The 23,852-nt window shown below is 48.8% G+C and overlaps 1 protein-coding gene across 3 annotated transcripts in view; it reads left to right on the top strand.

The window, feature by feature from the left end:
- Positions 1-23,852, top strand: part of LOC135028194 (merlin-like) — a 179,273-nt gene that overhangs the window by 17,891 nt on the left and 137,530 nt on the right. For all 3 annotated transcript variants that reach the window (XM_063953761.1, XM_063953760.1, XM_063953762.1), the window contains exon 2: positions 16,915-17,045. In XM_063953761.1, the coding sequence (XP_063809831.1) occupies positions 16,950-17,045 (96 nt within the window). In that variant the 5' untranslated portion in view covers positions 16,915-16,949. The remainder of the gene's footprint in view (positions 1-16,914; positions 17,046-23,852) is intronic.

The raw sequence follows: 23,852 nt of genomic DNA, 5'->3' as shown, positions 1-23,852 counted from the left end.
AAGGTTGTCCCTATATATATTTATAGCGCTTGGGTGTGTGCTGGCAAACTCTCCCTCTGTCTCCCCAAAGGGCTAGTGGGGTCCTGTCTTCTATCAGAGCATTCCCTGTGTGTCTGCTGTGTGTCGGTACGTGTGTGTCGACATGTATGAGGACGATGTTGGCGTGGAGGCGGAGCAATTGCCTGTAATGGTGATGTCACCCCCTAGGGAGTCGACACCAGAATGGATGGCTTTGTTTATGGAATTACGGGATAGTGTCAGCACGCTACAAAAGTCGGTTGACGACATGAGACAGCCGGCAAACCAGTTAGTACCTGTCCAGGCGTCTCAGACACCGTCAGGGGCTGTAAAACGCCCTTTACCTCAGTCGGTCGACACAGACCCAGACACTGACACTGAATCCAGTGTCGACGGTGAAGAAACAAACGTATTTTCCAGTAGGGCCACACGTTATATGATCACGGCAATGAAGGAGGCTTTGCATATCTCTGATACTGCAAGTACCAAAAAAAGGGGTATTATGTGGGGTGTGAAAAAACTACAGATAGTTTTTCCTGAATCAGAGGAACTGAATGAAGTGTGTGATGAAGCGTGGGTTACTCCAGATAGAAAACTGCTAATTTCAAAGAAGTTATTGGCATTATACCCTTTCCCGCCAGAGGTTAGGGCGCGCTGGGAAACACCTCCTAGGGTGGATAAGGCGCTCACACGCTTATCAAAGCAAGTGGCGTTACCGTCTCCTGATACGGCCGCCCTCAAGGATCCAGCTGATAGGAGGCTGGAGAATACATTAAAAAGTATATACACACATACTGGTGTTATACTGAGACCAGCAATCGCCTCAGCCTGGATGTGCAGTGCTGGCGTGGCTTGGTCGGAGTCACTGTCTGAAAATATTGACACCCTGGATAGGGACAGTATTTTACTGACTATAGAGCAGTTAAAGGATGCATTTCTTTATATGCGAGATGCACAGAGAGATATTTGCACTCTGGCATCAAGAGTAAGTGCGATGTCCATATCTGCCAGAAGAAGTTTATGGACGCGCCAGTGGTCAGGTGATGCGGATTCCAAACGACATATGGAAGTATTACCGTATAAGGGGGAGGAATTATTTGGGGTCGGTCTATCGGATCTGGTGGCCACGGCAACGGCCGGAAAATCCACCTTTTTTACCCCAGGTCACCTCCCAGCAGAAAAAGCCGCAGGCTTTTCAGCCGCAGTCCTTTCGTTCCTATAAGAACAAACAAGCAAAAGGACATTCCTATTTGCCCCGAGGCAAAGGAAAGGGTAAGAGACTGCAACAAGCAGCTCCTTCCCAGGAGCAGAAGCCCTCCCCGGCTTCTACAAAGGCTTCAGCATGACGCTGGGACCTTACAAGCAGACTCAGGGGCGGTGGGGGGTCGCCTCAAACATTTCAGCGCACAGTGGGCTCACTCGCAGGTGGACCCCTGGATCCTGCAGGTAGTATCTCAGGGTTACAGGTTGGAATTCGAGAAGTCTCCTCCTCGCCGTTTCCTAAAGTCTGCTTTGCCAACGTCTCCCTCCGACAGGGCGACGGTATTGGAGGCCATTCACAAGCTGTATTCTCAGCAGGTGATAGTCAAGGTACCCCTCCTACAACAGGCCAAGGGTACCTCAGGTTCGTGGTACAAAACTGTCATTATCAGTTTCAGACGCTGCCGTTTGGATTGTCCACGGCACCCCGGGTCTTTACCAAGGTAATGGCCGAAATGATGATCCTTCTTCGAAGAGAAGGCGTCTTAATTATCCCTTACTTGGACGATCTCCTGATAAGGGCAAGATCCAGAGAACAGCTGGAGGTCGGAGTAGCACTAACCCAAGTAGTGCTCCAACAACACGGGTGGATTCTGAATTTTCCAAAATCCCAACTGATCCCGACGACACGTCTGTTGTTCCTAGGGATGATTCTGGACACTGTTCAGAAAAAGGTATTTCTTCCGGAGGAGAAAGCCAGGGAGTTATCCGATCTAGTCAGGAACCTCCTAAACCAGGAAAAGTATCTGTGCATCAATGCACAAGAGTCCTGGGAAAAATGGTAGCTTCTTACGAAGCGATTCCATTCGGCAGAGTCCATGCACAAACTTTTCAGTGGGATCTGCTGGACAAATGGTCCGGATCGCATCTGCAGATGCATCAGCGGATAAAATTGTCCACAAGGACAAGAGTGTCTCTGCTATGGTGGTTGCAGAGTGCTCATCTGTTAGAGGGCCGCAGATTCGGCATACAGAACTGGGTCCTAGTGACCACGGATGCCAGCCTGAGAGGCTGGGGAGCGGTCACACAGGGAAGAAACTTCCAGGGCGTGTGGTCAAGCCTGGAGACGTCTCTTCACATAAATATACTGGAGCTAAGAGCAATCTACAATGCTCTAAGCCTGGCAAAACCTCTGCTTCAGGGTCAGCCGGTGTTGATTCAGTCGGACAACATCACGGCAGTCGCCCACGTAAACAGACAGGGCGGCACAAGAAGCAGGAGGGCAATGGCAGAAGCTGCAAGGATTCTTCGCTGGGCAGAAAATCATGTGTTAGCACTGTCAGCTGTGTTCATCCCGGGAGTGGACAACTGGGAAGCAGACTTCCTCAGCAGACACGATCTGCACCCGGGAGAGTGGGGACTTCATCCAGAAGTCTTCCACATGATTGTGGTCCATTGGGAAAGACCAATGGTGGACATGATGGCGTCCCGCCTCAACAAAAAACTGGACAGGTATTGCGCCAGGTCAAGAGACCCTCAGGCAATAGCTGTAGACGCTCTGGTAACACCATGGGTGTACCAGTCAGTGTATGTGTTTCCTCCTCTGCCTCTCATACCAAAAGTACTGAGAATTATACGGCAAAGGGGAGTAAGAACGATACTCGTGGCTCCGGATTGGCCAAGAAGAACTTGGTACCCGGAACTTCAGGAGATGCTCACGGAAGATCCGTGGCCTCTACCTCTAAGACGGGACCTGCTTCAGCAGGGACCGTGTCTATTCCAAGACTTACCGCGGCTGCGTTTGACGGCATGGCGGTTGAACGCCGAATCCTAAGGGAAAAAGGCATTCCGGAAGAGGTCATCCCTACCCTGGTAAAAGCCAGGAAGGAGGTGACTGCACAACATTATCACCGCATTTGGAGAAAATATGTTGCGTGGTGTGAGGCCAGGAAAGCCCCGACGGAGGAATTTCAACTGGGTCGATTCCTACATTTCCTGCAAACAGGATTGTCTATGGGCCTCAAATTAGGGTCCATTAAGGTTCAAATTTCGGCCCTGTCTATTTTCTTCCAGAAAGAATTGGCTTCAGTTCCTGAAGTCCAGACTTTTGTAAAAGGAGTACTACATATACAGCTCCCGGTTGTGCCCCCAGTGGCACCGTGGGATCTTAATGTAGTTTTGGATTTTCTCAAATCCCATTGGTTTGAGCCACTCAAATCGGTGGATTTGAAATATCTTACATGGAAAGTAACCATGCTACTGGCCCTGGCTTCAGCCAGGAGAGTGTCAGAATTGGCGGCTTTATCGTATAAAAGCCCATATCTGATTTTCCATTCGGACAGGGCAGAACTGCGGACGCGTCCTCAGTTTCTGCCTAAGGTGGTTTCAGCGTTTCACCTGAACCAGCCTATTGTCACAACTGAGGGCCTGAGCTGACGGGAGGCAGCCTCAGTTGTAGGGACTGTCACAACTGAGGGCCTGAGCTGACGGGAGGCAGCCTCAGTTGTAGGGGCTGAGGTGTAATGGAACCTGGCAGGTTGTATCAGACCCCTAGACATGTAGAAGAATTGCCCGAAGGCGTGACCACGACAACCAGGAATAAAAGTCAATGATGTTTATTATGACAACTCCGCAACACAGCAGCAGTAAAAGAAAACGTAAAAGTCAGCAAAGAATAAATACAGTTCCTGGGTACTACAGGATGGCAGGAGCCACAGGGCACTGGTAGTGTGAGATAGTTCTTATAATCTTCTAGATGGAAAGTCCTTACCAGGCCCAACTGTAGCAATGGAGATAACCCAGGATTGTACCAGCTGGTGTTCCAGGAAAAGCTGGGTTGCTGAAGATAAAACGGCTGCTGTGGATACTGGCTGGAACCAGACTGTTGTTAGCACGGAGTGGATACTGGCTGGAACCAGTTAAATAATAAATGAACTTGGGAGCGATGAAATATGAGCTGAAATGTAGAACTTGAGAGCGGAGAAATAATAATACCGGTGGAGAGTGGTAAAGTGTAGAAAGGACACCGGCCCTTTAACAGAAGCTGTACTCTGCTGGAAGCTGGGCTGGAAGCAGGTAATGTAGCTGGAAACAGATGAATCCACAATGGATTGGAGAGTCAGGCTACACCGCAGGTGGAATGCTGGTGCGGGTCTCTATGGTGGAAGTCTTGAGACAGAAGCTGGAACCTGGAAGACAATCACAGGAGAGAGACAAACAGGAACTAGGTTTGACAACCAAAGCACTGACGCCTTCCTTGCTCAGGCACAGTGTATTTATACCTGCAGCAAGGAAGGGATTGGCTTGGCAATTATGCAGATTAACAATACTGACAACAGATTGGAGGAAATGATCAGCTGACAGAATCCAAGATGGCTGCGCCCATGCAGACACTTGGAGGGAAGTTTGGTTTGTAATCCATGTGGTAATGAAAACAGTAATGGCGGCGCCGGCCACCGGAGACGGGAGACGCCAGGCTGATAAGAGCACATCCAACCACGCGGACACAGCGGAGGCCGCGGCTGACGTAATCGCCACTCTGACACTCTGCATGCAGAAGCTCAGGGACGGCGGCGGAGGCCGCGGGAGACGCCATGCCAGATGTAATATGGCGTTACTGTGACAGCGTCTCAGAGTGACAGGAGAGGATACAGGAATGTAAACATCAGGATAACAGATGGGATCCGGTCCTGGAGCGCTGAGCCAGCCTTAGGAGGCATCTGATGGGTAAGAAATGGCATCCAGATACCCGGATCGTGACAGCACCCCCCCCCTTTAGGAGTGGCCCCAGGACACTTCTTTGGCTTTTGAGGAAACTTGGAATGGAATCTCCGGACCAAGGCAGGAGCATGGACATCAGAAGCATTGGTCCATGAACGTTCCTCAGGGCCATAACCCTTCCAGTCAATAAGATATTGTAGTTGACCGTAACGGTGACGTGAGTCCAGGATCTTGGCTACTTCATACTCAACGCCTCGTTGAGTTTGGACTTTCGGAGTTGGAGGAAGTGAGGAATGAAACCGATTCAGGATCAGCGGTTTCAACAGGGAAACATGGAATGTCCTGGGTATTTTTAAGAAGGGAGGCAACTGGAGTCTGTAAGCAACAGGATTGATGACTTGTTCAATCTTGAAAGGACCGATATAGCGAGGTGCAAACTTCATACTGGGAACTCTTAACCTCAAATTCTTCGTGGATAACCATACCCGATCACCCACCTTGAGAGCAGGAACTGCTCGACGCTTCTTATCCGCAAACTTCTTGTACCTGAACGATGCCTTGAGCAGAGCTGATCGTACGCTCTTCCAGATATTGGCAAACTGATGCAAGGTGATATCCACTGCGGGAACAGAAGTTGCTGGAAGCGGTTGGAACTCAGGGACTTTAGGGTGGAATCCAAAGTTAGTGAAGAATGGTGTTGAAGCAGAGGAAGAATGATACTGGTTGTTATGACAGAACTCGGCCCAGGGAAGTAATTGAACCCAGTCATCTTGAGAGGAGGACACATAGATGCGGAGGAAGGCCTCCAAGTCCTGATTCACCCTCTCGGTTTGACCATTGACCTGAGGATGGTAAGTCGTGGAAAACTTTAGCTTGACTTGGAGGACTTGACATAAACTTCGCCAGAATTTGGCTGTGAATTGAACTCCTTGATCTGAGATAATTTCTTCAGGAAGACCGTGGAGTCGGAAGATCTCTTGTATGAATACTTGAGCCAACTTGGAAGCTGACGGAAGACCGGTGAGAGGAATGAAGTGTGCCATCTTGGTGAACCGGTCAACTACCACCCAGATGGTATTAACTTGTTGCACATGGGTAAATCTGTAATAAAATCCATCGACAAATGGGTCCAAGGTCGACGGGGAACAGATAGTGGAACCAGTTGCCCCGCAGGCGACTGGCGGGATACCTTATGTTGAGCACACTTTGGGCAAGATGCAATAAACTCCAAGACGTCCTTTTTCAGAGTTGGCCACCAATAGGACCTAGAGATAAACTCCAGGGTTTTTTGGATACCTGTATGTCCGGCAAAACGGGAAGCATGGGCCCAATGCATGAGCTTCTTCCTTAGCATCGGTTTCACAAAACTTTTCCCTGATGGGGGCGTAGAGTCCATCCCTACCGTGGAGAATGCCAACGGATTTATAATAGGATGCTTGTCTGAAGACTCTGACTCATTTTCTTGCTTCCATGAGCGGGAAAGGGCATCGGCCTTGCGATTCTGAGAGCCCGGACAGAACTGGAGTTTAAAGTCGAACCTGGAAAAGAAAAGTGCCCATCTGGCCTGACGAGGGTTGAGACATTGTGCGCCTTTCAGATATAAAAGGTTCTTGTGGTCTGTAAGTATGGTGATTGAATGAGAAGCTCCCTCCAACAGATACCTCCATTCTTCTAGAGCGAGCTTGATGGCTAGCAACTCCTGGTCGCCAATGGCATAGTTGCGCTCAGCTGGGGAGAACTTCCGGGAGAAGAAACTGCAAGGGTGTAAATGGCCATCTTTAGCCCTCTGAGATAACACCGCTCCTACTCCAACGGAGGAGGCATCCACCTCTAAGATGAAAGGAGAGTCGATGTCAGGCTGTTTCAGAACAGGCGCAGAGATGAACCTTTGTTTTAAAAGATGAAATGCTTGCATGGCTTCTTCAGACCACTTGGATGGGTTAGCACCCTTCTTAGTGAAAGCAGTAATAGGCGCCACAATGGTGGAAAAGTCTCGTATAAACTTTCGGTAATAGTTGGCGAACCCTAAGAACCTCTGGACCCCTTTGAGGGTTAAGGGTACCGGCCAATTTTGGATTGCTTGTAGTTTCTCAGGATCCATCTCTAGTCCGTAACCGGACACAATGTACCCTAGAAACGGAATGGACTTGACTTCAAAGACGCATTTCTCTAATTTGCAATAGAGATGATTGACACGGAGACGGGACAGAACCTCTTTAACCCAAAAACGATGTTCCTCTAAATCGTTGGCAAAAATGAGGATATCGTCTAGATAGACCACGACATGACGGTATAGAATGTCTCTGAAGATCTCATTGACAAAATGCTGGAAGACAGCTGGAACATTGCTCAATCCGAAGGGCATGACGAGGTACTCATAATGTCCGTCACGGGTGTTAAAGGCGGTCTTCCACTCGTCACCCTCACGGATCCGGATGAGATTGTATGCACCTCTCAAGTCCAGCTTTGTAAAGATGGTAGCTCCGCTAACTCTGTCAAAGAGCTCAGTAATCAGGGGTAAAGGATAACGGTTCTTGATGGTAATGTCGTTCAAACCTCTGTAGTCGATGCACGGCCGCAGACCACCATCTTTCTTCTTTACAAAAAAGAAGCCTGCGCCGGCTGGAGAAGAAGAAGGTCGAATGAACCCCTTTGCTAGGTTCTCTTTAATGTATTCCTCCATAGAATGCGTCTCAGGCAGAGACAACGGATAAGTTCGGCCTCGAGGTGGAACCTTCCCTGGAACGAGATCAATCGGGCAGTCCCATTCTCTATGAGGAGGAAGGATATCAGCAGAAGCTTTACTGAACACATCCGTGAAATCTTGATATGGAGGAGGTGGAACATCAGACGACCTGGGGGAGGAAGAACAGACAGGCAATACTTTGAACAAACATGTCTCAGCACAGGAGGAACCCCATGCCAGGATTTGCGTAGTCGTCCAATCAATTGTAGGATTGTGAAGACGGAGCCATGGAAGGCCCAGGACCACAGGATGTGTGGCACTTGGAATCACTAAAAAAGAAATAAGTTCGGAATGAAGAACTCCCACTCTCAGACGAACTGGTAGAGTCCTTAAAGAAATAACTGCCTCAAAGATCTTGCTGCCATCCACGGCAGTTAAGGAGATGGACGCAGGAAGTCTCTCGGTGGGTAGGGACCACCGTTTAACATAGGCTTCGGTAATAAAGTTCCCAGCTGCTCCGGAATCAAGGAGGGCAATGACGTTCCGATAACGTTGAGCAACTTGAAGCGAGACTGGGAGATTACAATCTTGAGGAGATGGAGAGGAGATCATTACTCCTAGCCGGCCCTCTCCTTGGCGAGCTAGGGTCTGGAGTCCTGGACGTTTGGGACAGGCATTAATGGTGTGAGACGGAGCTGCACAATAAAGACAGAGAGACTTGGAGAGACGTCTTCGGCGCTCAGCAGGAGTTAAACGGGAACGACCAATTTGGCTGGGCTCATCTTTAGATGGTGACAGTTGGCGAGGAGGAGGAGCAGAAGATTTTGGAGCAGATGATCTTACACGCTCAGTTGCTCTCTCTCTGAAACGTAAATCAACTTTCGTGCAGAGTGAGATTAGCTCATCTAACTTGGAAGGTAAGTCTCTGGTAGCTAACTCATCTTTAATACTCTCAGATAAGCCATGCCAGAATGCAGCATACAGGGCCTCGTCGTTCCATGCCAGTTCGGATGCCAGGATCTGGAACTGTATAAGATATTGTCCTACAGTACGTGATCCCTGGCGCAAACGGAGAATCTCAGATGAAGCTGAAGTTACCCGGCCTGGCTCGTCGAAGATGCGCCTGAATGTTGACACGAATGTAGTGTAGGAGGATAGCAGGGTGTCGGACCTCTCCCATAACGGTGATGCCCAATCAAGGGCTGAGCCACTGAGAAGAGAGATAATGTAGGCAATTTTTGTACGGTCACTGGGAAAATTGCCAAGTTGTAGCTCAAACTGAATCTCACACTGGTTGAGAAATCCCCTGCAGAATCTTGGAGATCCGTCAAATTTTGCTGGCGTTGGAAGATGAAGACGTGGAGCAGAAATGGGTAAGGTGGGTGGGGTTATAGCTGGAGTCACTGTGGTTGACGCACCGGACGCGTCTGATCCACGGAGGGTTGTCTGAATCCCAACCAGCCGAGTAGAGAGATCCTGGAGACAGCGGATGATGTGGCCCTGTGCAGCCTCCTGATGTTCAAGTCGGGCTGCCAGTTCTTGCATCGGCCTGGCCGCTTGATCCTGATCTCCGGCTGGATTCATTAGGTCAGTGCTTACTGTCACAACTGAGGGCCTGAGCTGACGGGAGGCAGCCTCAGTTGTAGGGACTGTCACAACTGAGGGCCTGAGCTGACGGGAGGCAGCCTCAGTTGTAGGGGCTGAGGTGTAATGGAACCTGGCAGGTTGTATCAGACCCCTAGACATGTAGAAGAATTGCCCGAAGGCGTGACCACGACAACCAGGAATAAAAGTCAATGATGTTTATTATGACAACTCCGCAACACAGCAGCAGTAAAAGAAAACGTAAACGTCAGCAAAGAATAAATACAGTTCCTGGGTACTACAGGATGGCAGGAGCCACAGGGCACTGGTAGTGTGAGATAGTTCTTATAATCTTCTAGATGGAAAGTCCTTACCAGGCCCAACTGTAGCAATGGAGATAACCCAGGATTGTACCAGCTGGTGTTCCAGGAAAAGCTGGGTTGCTGAAGATAAAACGGCTGCTGTGGATACTGGCTGGAACCAGACTGTTGTTAGCACGGAGTGGATACTGGCTGGAACCAGTTAAATAATAAATGAACTTGGGAGCGATGAAATATGAGCTGAAATGTAGAACTTGAGAGCGGAGAAATAATAATACCGGTGGGGAGTGGTAAAGTGTAGAAAGGACACCGGCCCTTTAACAGAAGCTGTACTCTGCTGGAAGCTGGGCTGGAAGCAGGTAATGTTGTAGCTGGAAACAGATGAATCCACAATGGATTGGAGAGTCAGGCTACACCGCAGGTGGAATGCTGGTGCGGGTCTCTATGGTGGAAGTCTTGAGACAGGAGCTGGAACCTGGAAGACAATCACAGGAGAGAGACAAACAGGAACTAGGTTTGACAACCAAAGCACTGACGCCTTCCTTGCTCAGGCACAGTGTATTTATACCTGCAGCAAGGAAGGGATTGGCTTGGCAATTATGCAGATTAACAATACTGACAACAGATTGGAGGAAATGATCAGCTGACAGAATCCAAGATGGCTGCGCCCATGCAGACACTTGGAGGGAAGTTTGGTTTGTAATCCATGTGGTAATGAAAACAGTAATGGCGGCGCCGGCCACCGGAGACGGGAGACGCCAGGCTGATAAGAGCACATCCAACCACGCGGACACAGCGGAGGCCGCGGCTGACGTAATCGCCACTCTGACACTCTGCATGCAGAAGCTCAGGGACGGCGGCGGAGGCCGCGGGAGACGCCATGCCAGATGTAATATGGCGTTACTGTGACAGCGTCTCAGAGTGACAGGAGAGGATACAGGAATGTAAACATCAGGATAACAGATGGGATCCGGTCCTGGAGCGCTGAGCCAGCCTTAGGAGGCATCTGATGGGTAAGAAATGGCATCCAGATACCCGGATCGTGACACCTATTGTGGTGCCTGCGGCTACTAGCGATTTGGAGGATTCCAAGTTGCTGGACGTTGTCAGAGCATTGAAAATATATATTTCAAGGACGGCTGGAGTCAGAAAATCTGACTCGCTGTTTATACTGTATGCACCCAACAAGCTGGGTGCTCCTGCTTCTAAGCAGACGATTGCTCGTTGGATTTGTAGCACAATTCAACTTGCACATTCTGTGGCAGGCCTGCCACAGCCTAAATCTGTCAAGGCCCATTCCACAAGGAAGGTGGGCTCATCTTGGGCGGCTGCCCGAGGGGTCTCGGCATTACAACTCTGCCGAGCAGCTACGTGGTCAGGGGAGAACACGTTTGTAAAATTCTACAAATTTGATACCCTGGCTAAGGAGGACCTGAAGTTCTCTCATTCGGTGCTGCAGAGTCATCCGCACTCTCCCGCCCGTTTGGGAGCTTTGGTATAATCCCCATGGTCCTGACGGAGTCCCAGCATCCACTAGGACGTCAGAGAAAATAAGATTTTACTTACCGATAAATCTATTTCTCGTAGTCCGTAGTGGATGCTGGGCGCCCATCCCAAGTGCGGATTGTATGCAATACTTGTACATAGTTATTGTTACAAAAAAATCGGGTTGTTATTGTTGTGAGCCGTCTGTTCAGAGGCTCCTACGTTTGTCATACTGTTAACTGGGTTCAGATCACAAGTTGTACGGTGTGATTGGTGTGGCTGGTATGAGTCTTACCCGGGATTCAAAATCCTTCCTTATTGTGTACGCTCGTCCGGGCACAGTATCCTAACTGAGGCTTGGAGGAGGGTCATAGGGGGAGGAGCCAGTACACACCACCTAGTGGTCAAACTTTTAAATTTTGTGCCCTGTCTCCTGCGGAGCCGCTATTCCCCATGGTCCTGACGGAGTCCCAGCATCCACTACGGACTACGAGAAATAGATTTATCGGTAAGTAAAATCTTATTTTATTTTCTATGTTTGTTATTTTCAGGCAGGGCTGGATGGCACCAGCCTGTCTGCTTCGTGGGACTTGGGGTAAGGGGGGTGGGGGGGGACGGCCCAACCTCTCGAAGGGTTAATAGTCCCATTCCCCACTGACAGGACACTGAGCTCCTGAGGGACCTATTCGCAAGCCCATCACGGTGAGCGTACAGTCCCGCAGCACGCTGCCACCCATAACAGAGCCAGAAGAATGAAGAGCGGTGAGTACTGAGCCGGCGTCCCGGCTAGCAGGGTGCCGGCCATTATGGCGGCATGAGGGTACGGAGACACACGGCTTCTAAACTGGGCGGAATGCGTGTCCGGACACAGTACACAACTGCGTCCCTGTACACTGTACACAGTACCCATACTGGCACAACAGCCTTAAAACAGTTTTCTCCATTTTAAGCACCAGATTCCTCAACCAGTAAAAAAAAAGTGGGAAGGCTCACCAGCGCCATTTTCCCTCTGCAGTGGACACAGACACTGACTGACAGGGATGCGCAGCTTCTCCAGTGTGGCTTCAAATTACCTCACCGGTACCAGAGGGTCGTAGCAGGGGGGAGTGATTACTAGTGTACTAAGTCCCCTATCAGGGTACTTAGTGTGTGACCCGGCTAAGCTTGGCATTAGCGATAAGGGCGCGGTGGGGGCTGGCTTCAAACATCTCTGTGTCTCCCTGAAGGGCTCTTTGTGGGTTAATTGTGCTTAACCTTTCCTTTGTGTGGGTGTGCTGTCACATTATATTATGTCAGGCAAAGAGTGTGTGTCTTGTACCGCAGAGTATTCCTTTTCACCAGGGGGCACACTACTGGGTACTCAGGGTTCACAGACTAGCAGGGCTGAACCAGAATGGGTTAATTCTCTTAAGGGAATGATCTCAACTCTTTCTACAAAATTGTCCCGCAATGAGATGCAATACTTAAAACAGACTGTGGATGAGTTTATGAACACAGACTCAGTCCCCAAGACAGCGTCTCAATCCCCTCCCATTTGTCTGCAAAGGTGATCTCTGGCCCATATCCTGCAGTCTGACTCTGATGCTGACAGGTCAGACATGGAGAAGGGGGGGGGGGGGGGGGGTGCAGCTCTGTCACAGGAATAGAGGCTCTTATAGAGGCTATCAGAGATGTTCTGCATATTCCTGATAAGATTCCTCACACTCCCGACACCTTATTTTAATGTAAAAAAAGAAGTCCTCAGTCACTTTTTCTGCGTCAAAGGAATTGAATACCCTGTTTAAAGAACCATGGGTTAATCCTGATAAGAAGTTTCAGATCCCTAAAAGGTTGCTCTCATCTTTTCCTTTTCCTCTGGAGGATAGGAAAAAATGGGAAAATCCACCCATAGTGGACGCATCAGTCTCTAGGCTGTCACGTTAAATTGTATTGCCTGTTCCTGGTGCAGCCTCCCTGAAAGACACAGCTGATCGTAAAATTGAGACAACACTCAAATCAATGTACACAGCTGCTGGGGTGGCCCAAAGACCCACCATTGCATGTGCGTGGATCACTAAAGCCATTGCAAAATGGCCAGGTAACCTAACTGAGGGGTTAGATTCCTTATCTAGAGGCGATGTTGTCTTACTCCTGCAGCATATACTCTACGGACTTTATGGTGGAAGCCATAAAGGAAATAGGCGTGCTTAACGCACGCACCACCGCTATGGCAGTGTCGGCACGCAGAGGCTTGTGGCTACGCCAGTGGACTGCTGACGCGGATTCCAGGAAAGGCGTGGAAGGCCTACCATTCACAGGAGAGGCCTTGTTCAGAGATGAATTAGACAAATGGATCTGTACAGCTGCTGCGGGTAAGTCTATGTATCTTTCTTCCGCAGCCCCTCCAAACAAGAAGACTTATTTAGCATCTAAGTTACAGTCCTTTCGGACGGCCAAGTTCAAGGGCAAATCCAGAGGTGCTTCTACGTCCTCCAGCGGTGCAAGAGGTAAACCACGCAAACCACCAACAGCAGGTGCTCAGGAACAGAGCTCAGGCTCTGCTTCCTCAAAGAATTCAGCATGACAGTGGACCGCAATGCTTGGAAGGCTGTCAGGTGGGAGTTTGCCTACAATTCTTCAGTCAAATCTGGTCAAATTCGTGCCAGGATCCCTGTGTCATAAATCTTATTTCTCAGGGCTACAGACTGGAGTTCCAAGAGCTCCCACCTCACAGATTCTTCAAGTCAGGCTTGCCAGTTTCACAAGAGGAAAGTACAACTTTACAACATGCCATCCAAAAACTGGTACAGACTCACGTCATTGTTCCAGTTCCACCTCATCAGCTAAACAAGGGGTACTATTCCAACTTGTTTGTAGTACCGAAACCGGACGGTTCGGTAAGACCAATTTTGAAAGTCAAGTCGTTGAATCTGTACTTACGAGTGTTCAAATGCAAGATGGAGTCTCTAAGAGTGGTGATCTCAGGTCTGAAGGAGGGGGAATTCCTAGTGTCTCTGGATATCAAGGATGCGTAACTTCACATTCCGGTCTGACCGCCTCATCAGGCTTACCTACGGTTTGCACTGCAGGACTGTCACTACCAGTTCCAGGCCCTGCCATTTGGTCTCTCCACGGCATCGAGGGTGTTCACCAAGGTGATGACAGAGATGATGTTTCTACACCGCAAACAGGGAGTGAACATAATTCCGTACCTGGATGATCTCCTGATAAAAACACCGTCCAGGTAAAGTTTGCTGGACAGCATTGCTCTCTCAACCAAACTTATCCAGGATCATGGGTGGATTCTGAACCTTCCGAAATCTCACCTAGAACCAACACGGGGGCTCCCATTCCTGGAAATGATACTGGATACGGAGTCGCAGAAGGTGTTCCTTCCGTTGGAAAAGGCATTAGTGATCCAGTCGATGGTTCAGGATGTCCTGAAGCCAACCCGGATATTGGTGCATCTATGCATTCGCCTTCTGGGGAAAATGGTGGCTCTTCAATACGGAAGGTTTCACGCAAGACCCTTCCAGCTCGATCTTTGGACAAATGGTCCGGATCGCATCTTCACATGCACCAAAGGATCCATCTGTTGCCAAAGCTAGGATCTCCTTTCTGTGGTGGCTACAGGCTTCTCACCTCGTCGAGGGTCGGAAGTTCGGAATTCAGAATTGGATTCTGTTAACCACAGACACAAGCCTCAGAGGTTGGGGAGGATTCACTCAGGGGGTGCAGTTTCAAGGAAGATGGTCAAGTCAGGAAGTCGTCCTTCCAATCAACATTCTGGAACTCAGGTGCATATGCAACGCCCTTCTGCAGGCCTCACATCTTCTTCAAGATCAGGTCATTCAGGTCCAGTCGGACAATGTGACGGCAGTAACGAACATAAACCGACAGGGCAGAACGAAAAGCAGAGCAACAATGTCAGAGGTGTCAAGAATTCTCCTCTGGGCAGAGAGAAACACTGTGGCATTGTCAGCGGTCTTCATTCTGGGAGTAGACAACTGGGAAGCAGACTTCCTCAGCAGACACGACCTGCATCCGGGGGAGTGAGGCCTTCACCCGGAAGTGTTCAGGTGCTTGACAAGTCGATGGGGATATCCACAGATCGACATGATGGCCTCTCGTCTCAACAAGAAGCTCAAGCGGTATTGTTCCAGGTCGAGAGACACACAGGCGGTGGCGGTAGATGCCCTGACGACTCCATGGGTCTATCAGAGGGTGTACGTGTTTCCTCCACTTCCTCTGATCCCAAGAATTCTACAGAGAATAAAAAGGGAAAAGGTTCAAGCAATTCTAATTGCTCCGGACTGGCCAAGAAGGGCACTGGTACGCGAACCTTCTGGAGATGCTCCTAGAAGATCCGTGGCATCTTCCTCTTCACGAGGATCTTCTGCAACAGGGCCCGTTCTTCTATCAAAACTTACCGCGGCTATGTTTGACAGCATGGAAGTTGAACGGCTGATTCTAGCCAGGAGAGGGATCCCTAACAAGGTTATCCCGACTATGATCCAGGAAGGGGGTATCGTCTAATCATAACCATCGTATTTGGAAGAAATAAGTCTCTTGGTGTGAGAGAAGAACATTTTCTTGGTGAAATTCCGTCTAGGACATTTCCTGCTTTTTCTACAAGCAGGAGTGGATGTGGGCCTATGTCTGGGCTCCATAAAAGTCCAGATTTCGGCCTTGTACATTTTCTTTCAGAAACAATTGGCTTCTCTCCCTAAGGCCCAGACGTTCTTGAAAGGTGTTCTGCACATCCAGCCTCCCTTTGTGCCTCCTACGGCACCTTGGGATCTCGATGTGGTGCTGCATTTCCTCCAATTGGACTGGTTTGAGCCATTACAGGAGGTTGACGTAAAATATCTTACATGGAAGACCTTCACACTGTTGGCCTTGGCTTCAGCAAGACATGTGTTGGAGCTGGGGGCTTTGTCTCACACAAGTCCCTATTTAATTTTCCATGAGGATAGAGCTGAACTCAGAACTCATCAGCAATTTCTTCCTAAGGTGGTGTCTGCATTTCACATCAACCAACCTATTGTGGTTCTGGTGGTCACCGACACCTCTGCTACTTCAAGGTCTTTGGATGTCGTGAGGGCTTTGAAGGTGTATGTGAAAAGAACTGCTCGTCACAGAATGACGGACTCGCTGTTTGTTCTTTATGATCCCAATAAGTTTGGGTGTCCTGCTTCAATGCAGACAATTGCTCGCTGAATCAGACTTACTATGCCTCATGCTTATTCCATGGTAAGCTTGCCATGTCCATAATCTGTACAGGCCCATTCTACTAGGTCGGTGGGTTCTTCCTGGGCAGCTGCCTGGGGTGCCTCGGCTTTACAGCTCTGCCGAGCAGCTACTTGTTCAGGTTCGAACACATTTGCAAAGTTCTACAAGTTCGATACATTGGCCTCTGAGGACCTTCAGTTTGGTCAATCAGTTCTGCAGGAACCTCAGCACTCTCCCACCTGGTTTGGGAGCTTTGGTGCATCCCCATGGTACTAAATGGACCCCAGTATCCTCTAGGACGTAAGAGAAAATAGGATTTTAATTTCCTACCAGTAAATCCTTTTCTAGTAGTCCGTAGAGGATACTGGGTGCCCACCCAGTGCTTCGTTCTTCCTGCGCTGTTACTTGTTTAAGTAATGTTGGTTCAGCCATTGCTGTTCCTGTTTCAAGTTTGGTTAGCTTGGGTTTCCTCTTGTTGTGTGTGCTGGTTTGGAATCTCACCACCATCCTTATCTATCCTTCTCTCAAAGTATGTCCGTCTCCATGGTACTGAATGGACCCCAGTATCCTCTACGGACTACAAGAAAAGGATTTACCGGTAGGTAATTAAAATCCTTTTTTCTAAATTATGTGATAACATTTATGAAACATCATAAGTGTGATTAAAATATGTTTTTGTATTTATTGTAGGGTTGTATGTATAAATGAGAGCTACATCATAAAATATGTCCATCCGGGACCTGATGATGAAGAAGCAGCAGCAGAAGACTTTTAAGGTGAAAGTTTTAACAATGGAAGCTGAAATGGAAATACACTGCGAGGTTAGTTTCTAATGTCACACGGGAAGCTGTGACCGCATATAGTGACAGTAAACATGATTCTGTCTGTCCAACTAAAATAAATCCATATATTTTGACACCTATGAAATTATTTCCTTTGCAAATGTTTGACCCCTTATCATGTCTATTGTAATTTGAGTGTAATTAGTAATAACATTATTTTCAGATGATTAGATTACAATGGTGATATTAGTTGAGAGTAATGGCCTCATTATTATTATTACTATGGATGAGCACAGTGGCACAATGCCTGCTTCAGTGATTTATGTCTATGGGCTTAATAAGGGTCTCCAGGCAGCAAATGTATACTTTGAACATAAAAATGCTTTATTCAGCAGCATAAGGAAATTAGAAAATAATGATTGTATCACCCACATAGAGTGCTAATTCATTCTTGGCAGGGTAGTAAGTTCACACCAGAAGCCCAATGGCAAAATAGTTGTTCGTGCCCCCCCTTGCTTGCTTTCAGTACCAACATCCACATCTCAGCAGCACTTAAACACACACTTCCCTAATCCACGTTCACTACCAATACCCCAGCAGCACCCAGACATATGATATCCAGTTCCACATTCACTACTTACACCCCAGCAGCACCCAGACATATGATATCCAGCTTCACATTTACTACTTACCCCCAGCAGCACCCAGACATATGATATCCAGCTTCACATTTACTACTGACCCCCAGCAGCACCCAGACATATGATATCCAGCTTCACATTTACTACTTACCCCCAGCAGCACCCAGACATATGATATCCAGCTTCACATTCACTACTTACACCCCAGCAGCACCCAGACATATGACATACCTCCCAACTTTGATGGGGGAGGAAGAGGGACCCCTGCACGGCGAAGCCACGCGCAACCCAAAAAGGGTGTGTGGCTTGCCGTGGAAGGGGCGTGACATCTGCCGAGTGGGCGGCGGGTGATCAAAGCCTCCCCCAACTGCCCCCCCCCCCCCCCCCCCCCCCCCGCCCGCGGGACACTGCGACCTGCGGGAGGGACAGCGGGACAGTGTCCGAATAGCGGGACTGTCCCGCTGAAATCGGGACATTGGGAGGTATGCATATGATATCCAGCTCCACATTCACTACTTACACCCCAGCAGCACCCAGACATATCCAGCTCCACATTCACTACTTACACCCCAGCAGCACCCAGACATATCCAGCTCCACATTCACTACTTACACCCCAGCAGCACCCAGACATATCCAGCTTCACATTCACTACTTACACCCCAGCAGTACCCAGACATATCCAGCTCCACATTCACTACTTACACCCCAGCAGCACCCAGACATATCCAGCTCCACATTCACTACTTACACCCCAGCAGCACCCAGACATATCCAGCTCCACATTCACTACTTACACCCCAGCAGCACCCAGACATATCCAGCTCCACATTCACTACTTACACCCCAGCAGCACCCAGACATATCCAGCTCCACATTCACTACTTACACCCCAGCAGCACCCAGACATATCCAGCTCCACATTCACTACTTACACCCCAGCAGCACCCAGACATATCCAGCTCCGCATTCACTACTTACACCCCAGCAGCACCCAGACATATCCAGCTCCACATTCACTACTTACACCCCAGCAGCACCCAGACATATCCAGCTCCACATTCACTACTTACACCCCAGCAGCACCCAGACATATCCAGCTCCACATTCACTACTTACACCCCAGCAGCACCCAGACATATCCAGCTCCACATTCACTACTTACACCCCAGCAGCACCCAGACATATCCAGCTCCGCATTCACTACTTACACCCCAGCAGCACCCAGACATATCCAGCTCCGCATTCACTACTTACACCCCAGCAGCACCCAGACATATCCAGCTCCACATTCACTACTTACACCCCAGCAGCACCCAGACATATCCAGCTCCACATTCACTACTTACACCCCAGCAGCACCCAGACATATCCAGCTCCACATTCACTACTTACACCCCAGCAGCACCCAGACATATCCAGCTCCACATTCACTACTTACACCCCAGCAGCACCCAGACATATCCAGCTCCACATTCACTACTTACACCCCAGCAGCACCCAGACATATCCAGCTCCACATTCACTACTTACACCCCAGCAGCACCCAGACATACATCCTCTCCTCACCCTGTCTTTGCTGCACCTACCCAGACACACACTGTCCTCCCCCAGCATTCACTTCCAACATTCTAGGAGGCAGATCACCCAGACACACACTGTCTCCATGCTTGCACATCCAACACTCCAGCAGCACTCAGACACAATGGAGGTCATTCTGACCCGTTCGCACGCTGCTGTTTTTCACAGCGGTGCGAACAGGTCGGTTCTGCGCATGCGCGGCAGTCGCATTGCGCAGGTGCGTCGTTGCAGAGTGACTGCAAGAAGATTGACAGGAGGAAGGCGGATCCGGGCGTCAACTCACCATTTTCGGGGCGTGGAGATCCGAACGCAGGCGTGTCGAGGCGTTTGGAGGGCGGATGTCTGACGTCAATTCCGGGACCTGCAACGCTGATGTGATCGCACAGGGTGAGTAACTCTTACCCTAGTCTACTTCTGCACAAAACTTTTATTGCATAACAGGGCTGCACAAGCGATTGCAGCCTTGCTATGCAAAAATCCACTCCCCCATAGGCGGCATCTAGTTGATTGCACGGGCTGCAAAAAGTTGCAGCGTGCGATCAAATCGGAATGACCCCCCAATATCCTCTCCCAATTAATTATCAACACTCCAGCACACAAACACTACCTTTTGCTATCAGGGTTGTCCATTCTTGCTATTTGCTGCTTCCACAGCACCAGTAAAGGCAGCAGGTCCCACATGTGTGAGGGGAAAAAAAATCCAAAAAGTTGGGGAGGGAAGGTATGTACTCCAGCCTGTGTCCTGCCCCTTTTATGTACATTGGTGCAGTTTACTTGCTGGAGAGCTAGAGGTACGTCCTTTAGGCTGGGGCCAGACTCTGAGGTGGGGGCCCCATGACAGGGAGGGCCACGGCACATGCTTATTTGTGCTCTGGGGATCATAAATCAAAACCTAGAGCAATAGATGGAGTCATGGTGCTCACTTCAGGGTTGGCGCCTGGAGGCGACGATCTTCCATTTTTGCTTGTATTTATGTCCTTGCTTCCTGGGTCCTCTTGAGACCCAGGGCCAGTGTCGGACTGGGGCATGAAGGGCCCACCGGGGGGATGCAGTGTGATGGGCCCATGGGTGTGGCCACAGAGGCTTGGTTAACATTAGAGAGTGTCTGGTCTGGGTCACTTAATAAATATACAGTATATATATATATATATATATATATTGATAAATATCAATATTCTGTAAATAAAATGTCACATATGCATATTGTATAATACAAGTGCACAGTCTGGAACCTGATCCCTACAGCAGGAGATTCCTATCCCCCTTCCCTGGTAGTGGGTCCCACCGGAGGTTTCCCCTGTAACCCTGTGGGCCAGTCCAACCCTGCACAGGGCAGTTGAGCAGGCTTACCATTTACTTTCTTGATACATTCCAACATACAGGTACATACTTCTGACACTTTAAGACAATAATAAAATAGTTGTTGAACTCTGCAAAATTATATATGTTTTATACTAACTTTTGTTAGATAGTGGATCACTCTGTGGTCTGTCTCTGTTCCCAGCACTAGAGGCAGCTTCCCTGCTCTAGTGTTTTTCCTCCTGGTGTTAGCTCAGTGCAGGAGGAGGTGCTTAGCTTCCTAACACAGGGCGGGATGTATTATCACTGATCGCGGGTCATTGCTGGTCATCGCAATGATGCTAATTGCATATGTACTAACATATGCGATTAGTATCGAAAAGCGATGCCAGGGGTGTCAGTGATGGTTCGCAGGACAGGGTTTGTGGTGAGCTCCGTCACCTCCCAGCCCCGGGAGGTGACGTGTGCAGGGAGTCCCCGTGCTCCTCCTTCTCCCGCCTGCAGCCGGAAGGAGATAAGGCTGTACTGCAGGGGAGAAGGGGGGCGGGGGGGGGAAGGTCATCGTAAGTGGCGCAGGTCAGCGGCGGGATGCGGCTGTGATAAGAACCCCATAGGCTTCTATAGGGTATCACCATCAAAAGGTGGCGATACCCCAGGCGGCGTAAACCCGGCAGTGGGGTCTTAGTACATATGAAAATGTGGTAAAACCCTAAAAAACTGGGGTTTTACCGCATTTTCCCTTTAGTACATCCCGCCCGCAGTCTGAGAGAATTCTTCCTGGGAGAGACAACTGCACCAATGTGCAGCTTCTGTTCTCCTGAGTGTGTGACCTTGTCTACCCTGCAGCCACACCCTGTGTGTACTAAATCACTGTGTCACTGCTGTACTGCTTCACATATATACTGTGAGTTCCTGCTGCTGCAGACCATCTTATATATACTACAAGCTGTATCTCTGTTATATGAATAAACCAATCATCCTGGTGAAGTGCCGTTGTGTGGACTAACATCCCTATCCGACACCGCAACATTCTGCCAACAAATTTTACAATAATAATGAGCCACTTAATGCATATTTTCATCACATAATTCATGCCTATCTACCATGGCAAGGCAACCTCTTTCAGTTGGACAACATAGGCCCTCATTCCGAGTTGATCGGTCGCAAGGCGAATTTAGCAGAGTTACACACGCTTAGTCTACGCCTACTGGGAGTGTATCTTAGCATCTTAAAAGTGCGAACGAAGTTTACGCAATATTGCGAACAAAAAAAACTTAGCAGTTTTAGAGTAGCTCCAGACTTACTCTGCCTGTGCGATCAGTTCAGTGTTTGTCGTTCCTGGTTTGACGTCACAAACACTCCCAGCGTTCGCCCAGACACTCCCCCGTTTCTCCGGCCACTCCTGCGTTTTTTCCGGAAACGGTAGCGTTTTCAGCCACACGCCCATAAAACGCCGTGTTTCCGCCCAGTAACACCCATTTCCTGTCAATCACACTACGTTCGCCGGTGCGAACAAAAAGCCGTGAGTAAAAATCCTTTCTTCATAGCAGAATTACTTAGCGCAGTCGCAGTGCGAACATTGCGCATGCGCTCTAAGCTGATTTTCACTGCGATGCGAAAAAAAAGAACGAGCGAACGACTCGGAATGAGGGCCATAGTTCCTACCAAAAGCACTTGTATTTCAGAGGCACAAAGTCTAGGGTAACGTTAAAATGATAAAGTATTTGTGTATGCCCCATCTGAAAGAGTTCACCTTGCCATGTTAGCGGGCATGTACAATTTGATCATTATAATTGTAAATGTCAGTTTATAAAATCTATATTGTATAAACAGAGTTCAACATCTATTTTATTGTTGTATTAGTGTCATAACTGTGTATATGCATCTTGGCTTGTCCTGTATTTTAGTCACAGCAGTGCAGCATCATAAAATGCATTTTGAAAATACAGCCACAGACCAATCACCCTTGGCACTTTCTGTCAGTGTAGATTTTGTCACAGTAAACTCTCTCTTTTGCTGCCTCCTGCAAGCCCTTCTCTCAGCCGTCTCCTCAGAATGGGGGTAATTCTGAGTTGATCGCAGCAGGAACTTTGTTAGCAGTTGGGCAAAACCATGTACACTGCAGGGGAGGCAGATATAACGTGCAGAGAGAGTTAGATTTGGGTGTGGTGTGTTCAATCTGCAATCTAAATTGCAGTGTAAAAATAAAGCACCCAGTATTTACCATGCACAGAAACAAAATAACCCACCCAAATCTAATTCTCTGCAAATGTTATATGTGCCCCCCTGCAGTGCACATGGTTTTGCCCAACTGCTAAAAAATTTCCTGCTGCGATCAACTTGGAATTACCCCCAATGTTTCCTTTTATTGAAGCATTTCTGAGGTCTTTCTTGTGGTTGCAGTAGACCAGGGGTTCTCAAACTCGGTCCTCAGGACCCCACACAGTGCATGTTTTGCAGGTAACCCAGCAAGTGCACAGGTGTATTAATTACTCACTGACACATTTTAAAAGGTCCACAGGTGGAGCTAATTATTTCACTTGTGATTTTGTGAGGAGACCTGCAAAACATGCACCGTGCAGGGTCCTGAGGACCGAGTTTGAGAACCTGTGCAGTAGACAATAGAAACAAAAATTAATGTACATTTAACAAACGGGTCTTGATACTAACATGGATATTCAATTTGGTCCGAAGAGACATCGGGAGTAAAAAACCCCGATGTTTCTTCGGGTGCTGCGGTCGGGCTATTTAATTTGCTCGGCCGGTAACAAGTCCTCTTACACCCGAAAACACACAGGTTCAGTGAAACCTGTGTGTTTTCGGGTGAAACAGCCCCGTTTTCGGTTGAAAACGGGGCTGTTATCGGGCATTTTGCTTCGCCTGCCGGAGGCAGGTGAAGCAAAACCCCCGATAAGCCGAGGCACGCGCCGGCTTATCGGGGCCAATTAAATAGCCCCCACCGGCCGATACTTATCACCCGGCACCCCGGGCCAAATTGAATATCCCCCACAGCCTTAGATGGAGATAAAGTGGATGGAGATAAAGTACCAGCCAATCAGCATCTAACTGACATGTCACAGGTTGGGTTTGAAAAATGACAGTTAGGAGCTGATTGTCTAGTACTTTATCTCTGTCCACTTTATCTCTATCCAAAGCTTAGTAAATAGACCTCTTAGTCTATGTCAGGTCATGGATGATGGAAATTTCCACCAATGACCAAAACCACTGGAATGAACTCTGTAACCATAATACACTGGTACACGTATAAAAATGTTGAGAATAATTGTTACACAACAAATTTCTTAAATTGAGTCTACTGTACATTA

This window comes from Pseudophryne corroboree, chromosome 2 (genome assembly GCF_028390025.1).
Source record: "Pseudophryne corroboree isolate aPseCor3 chromosome 2, aPseCor3.hap2, whole genome shotgun sequence".
In the NCBI taxonomy this organism is placed as follows: domain Eukaryota; kingdom Metazoa; phylum Chordata; class Amphibia; order Anura; family Myobatrachidae; genus Pseudophryne; species Pseudophryne corroboree.
Note: the sequence above shows the minus strand (reverse complement) of the source record. Positions and strands in the feature narration are given on the sequence as shown.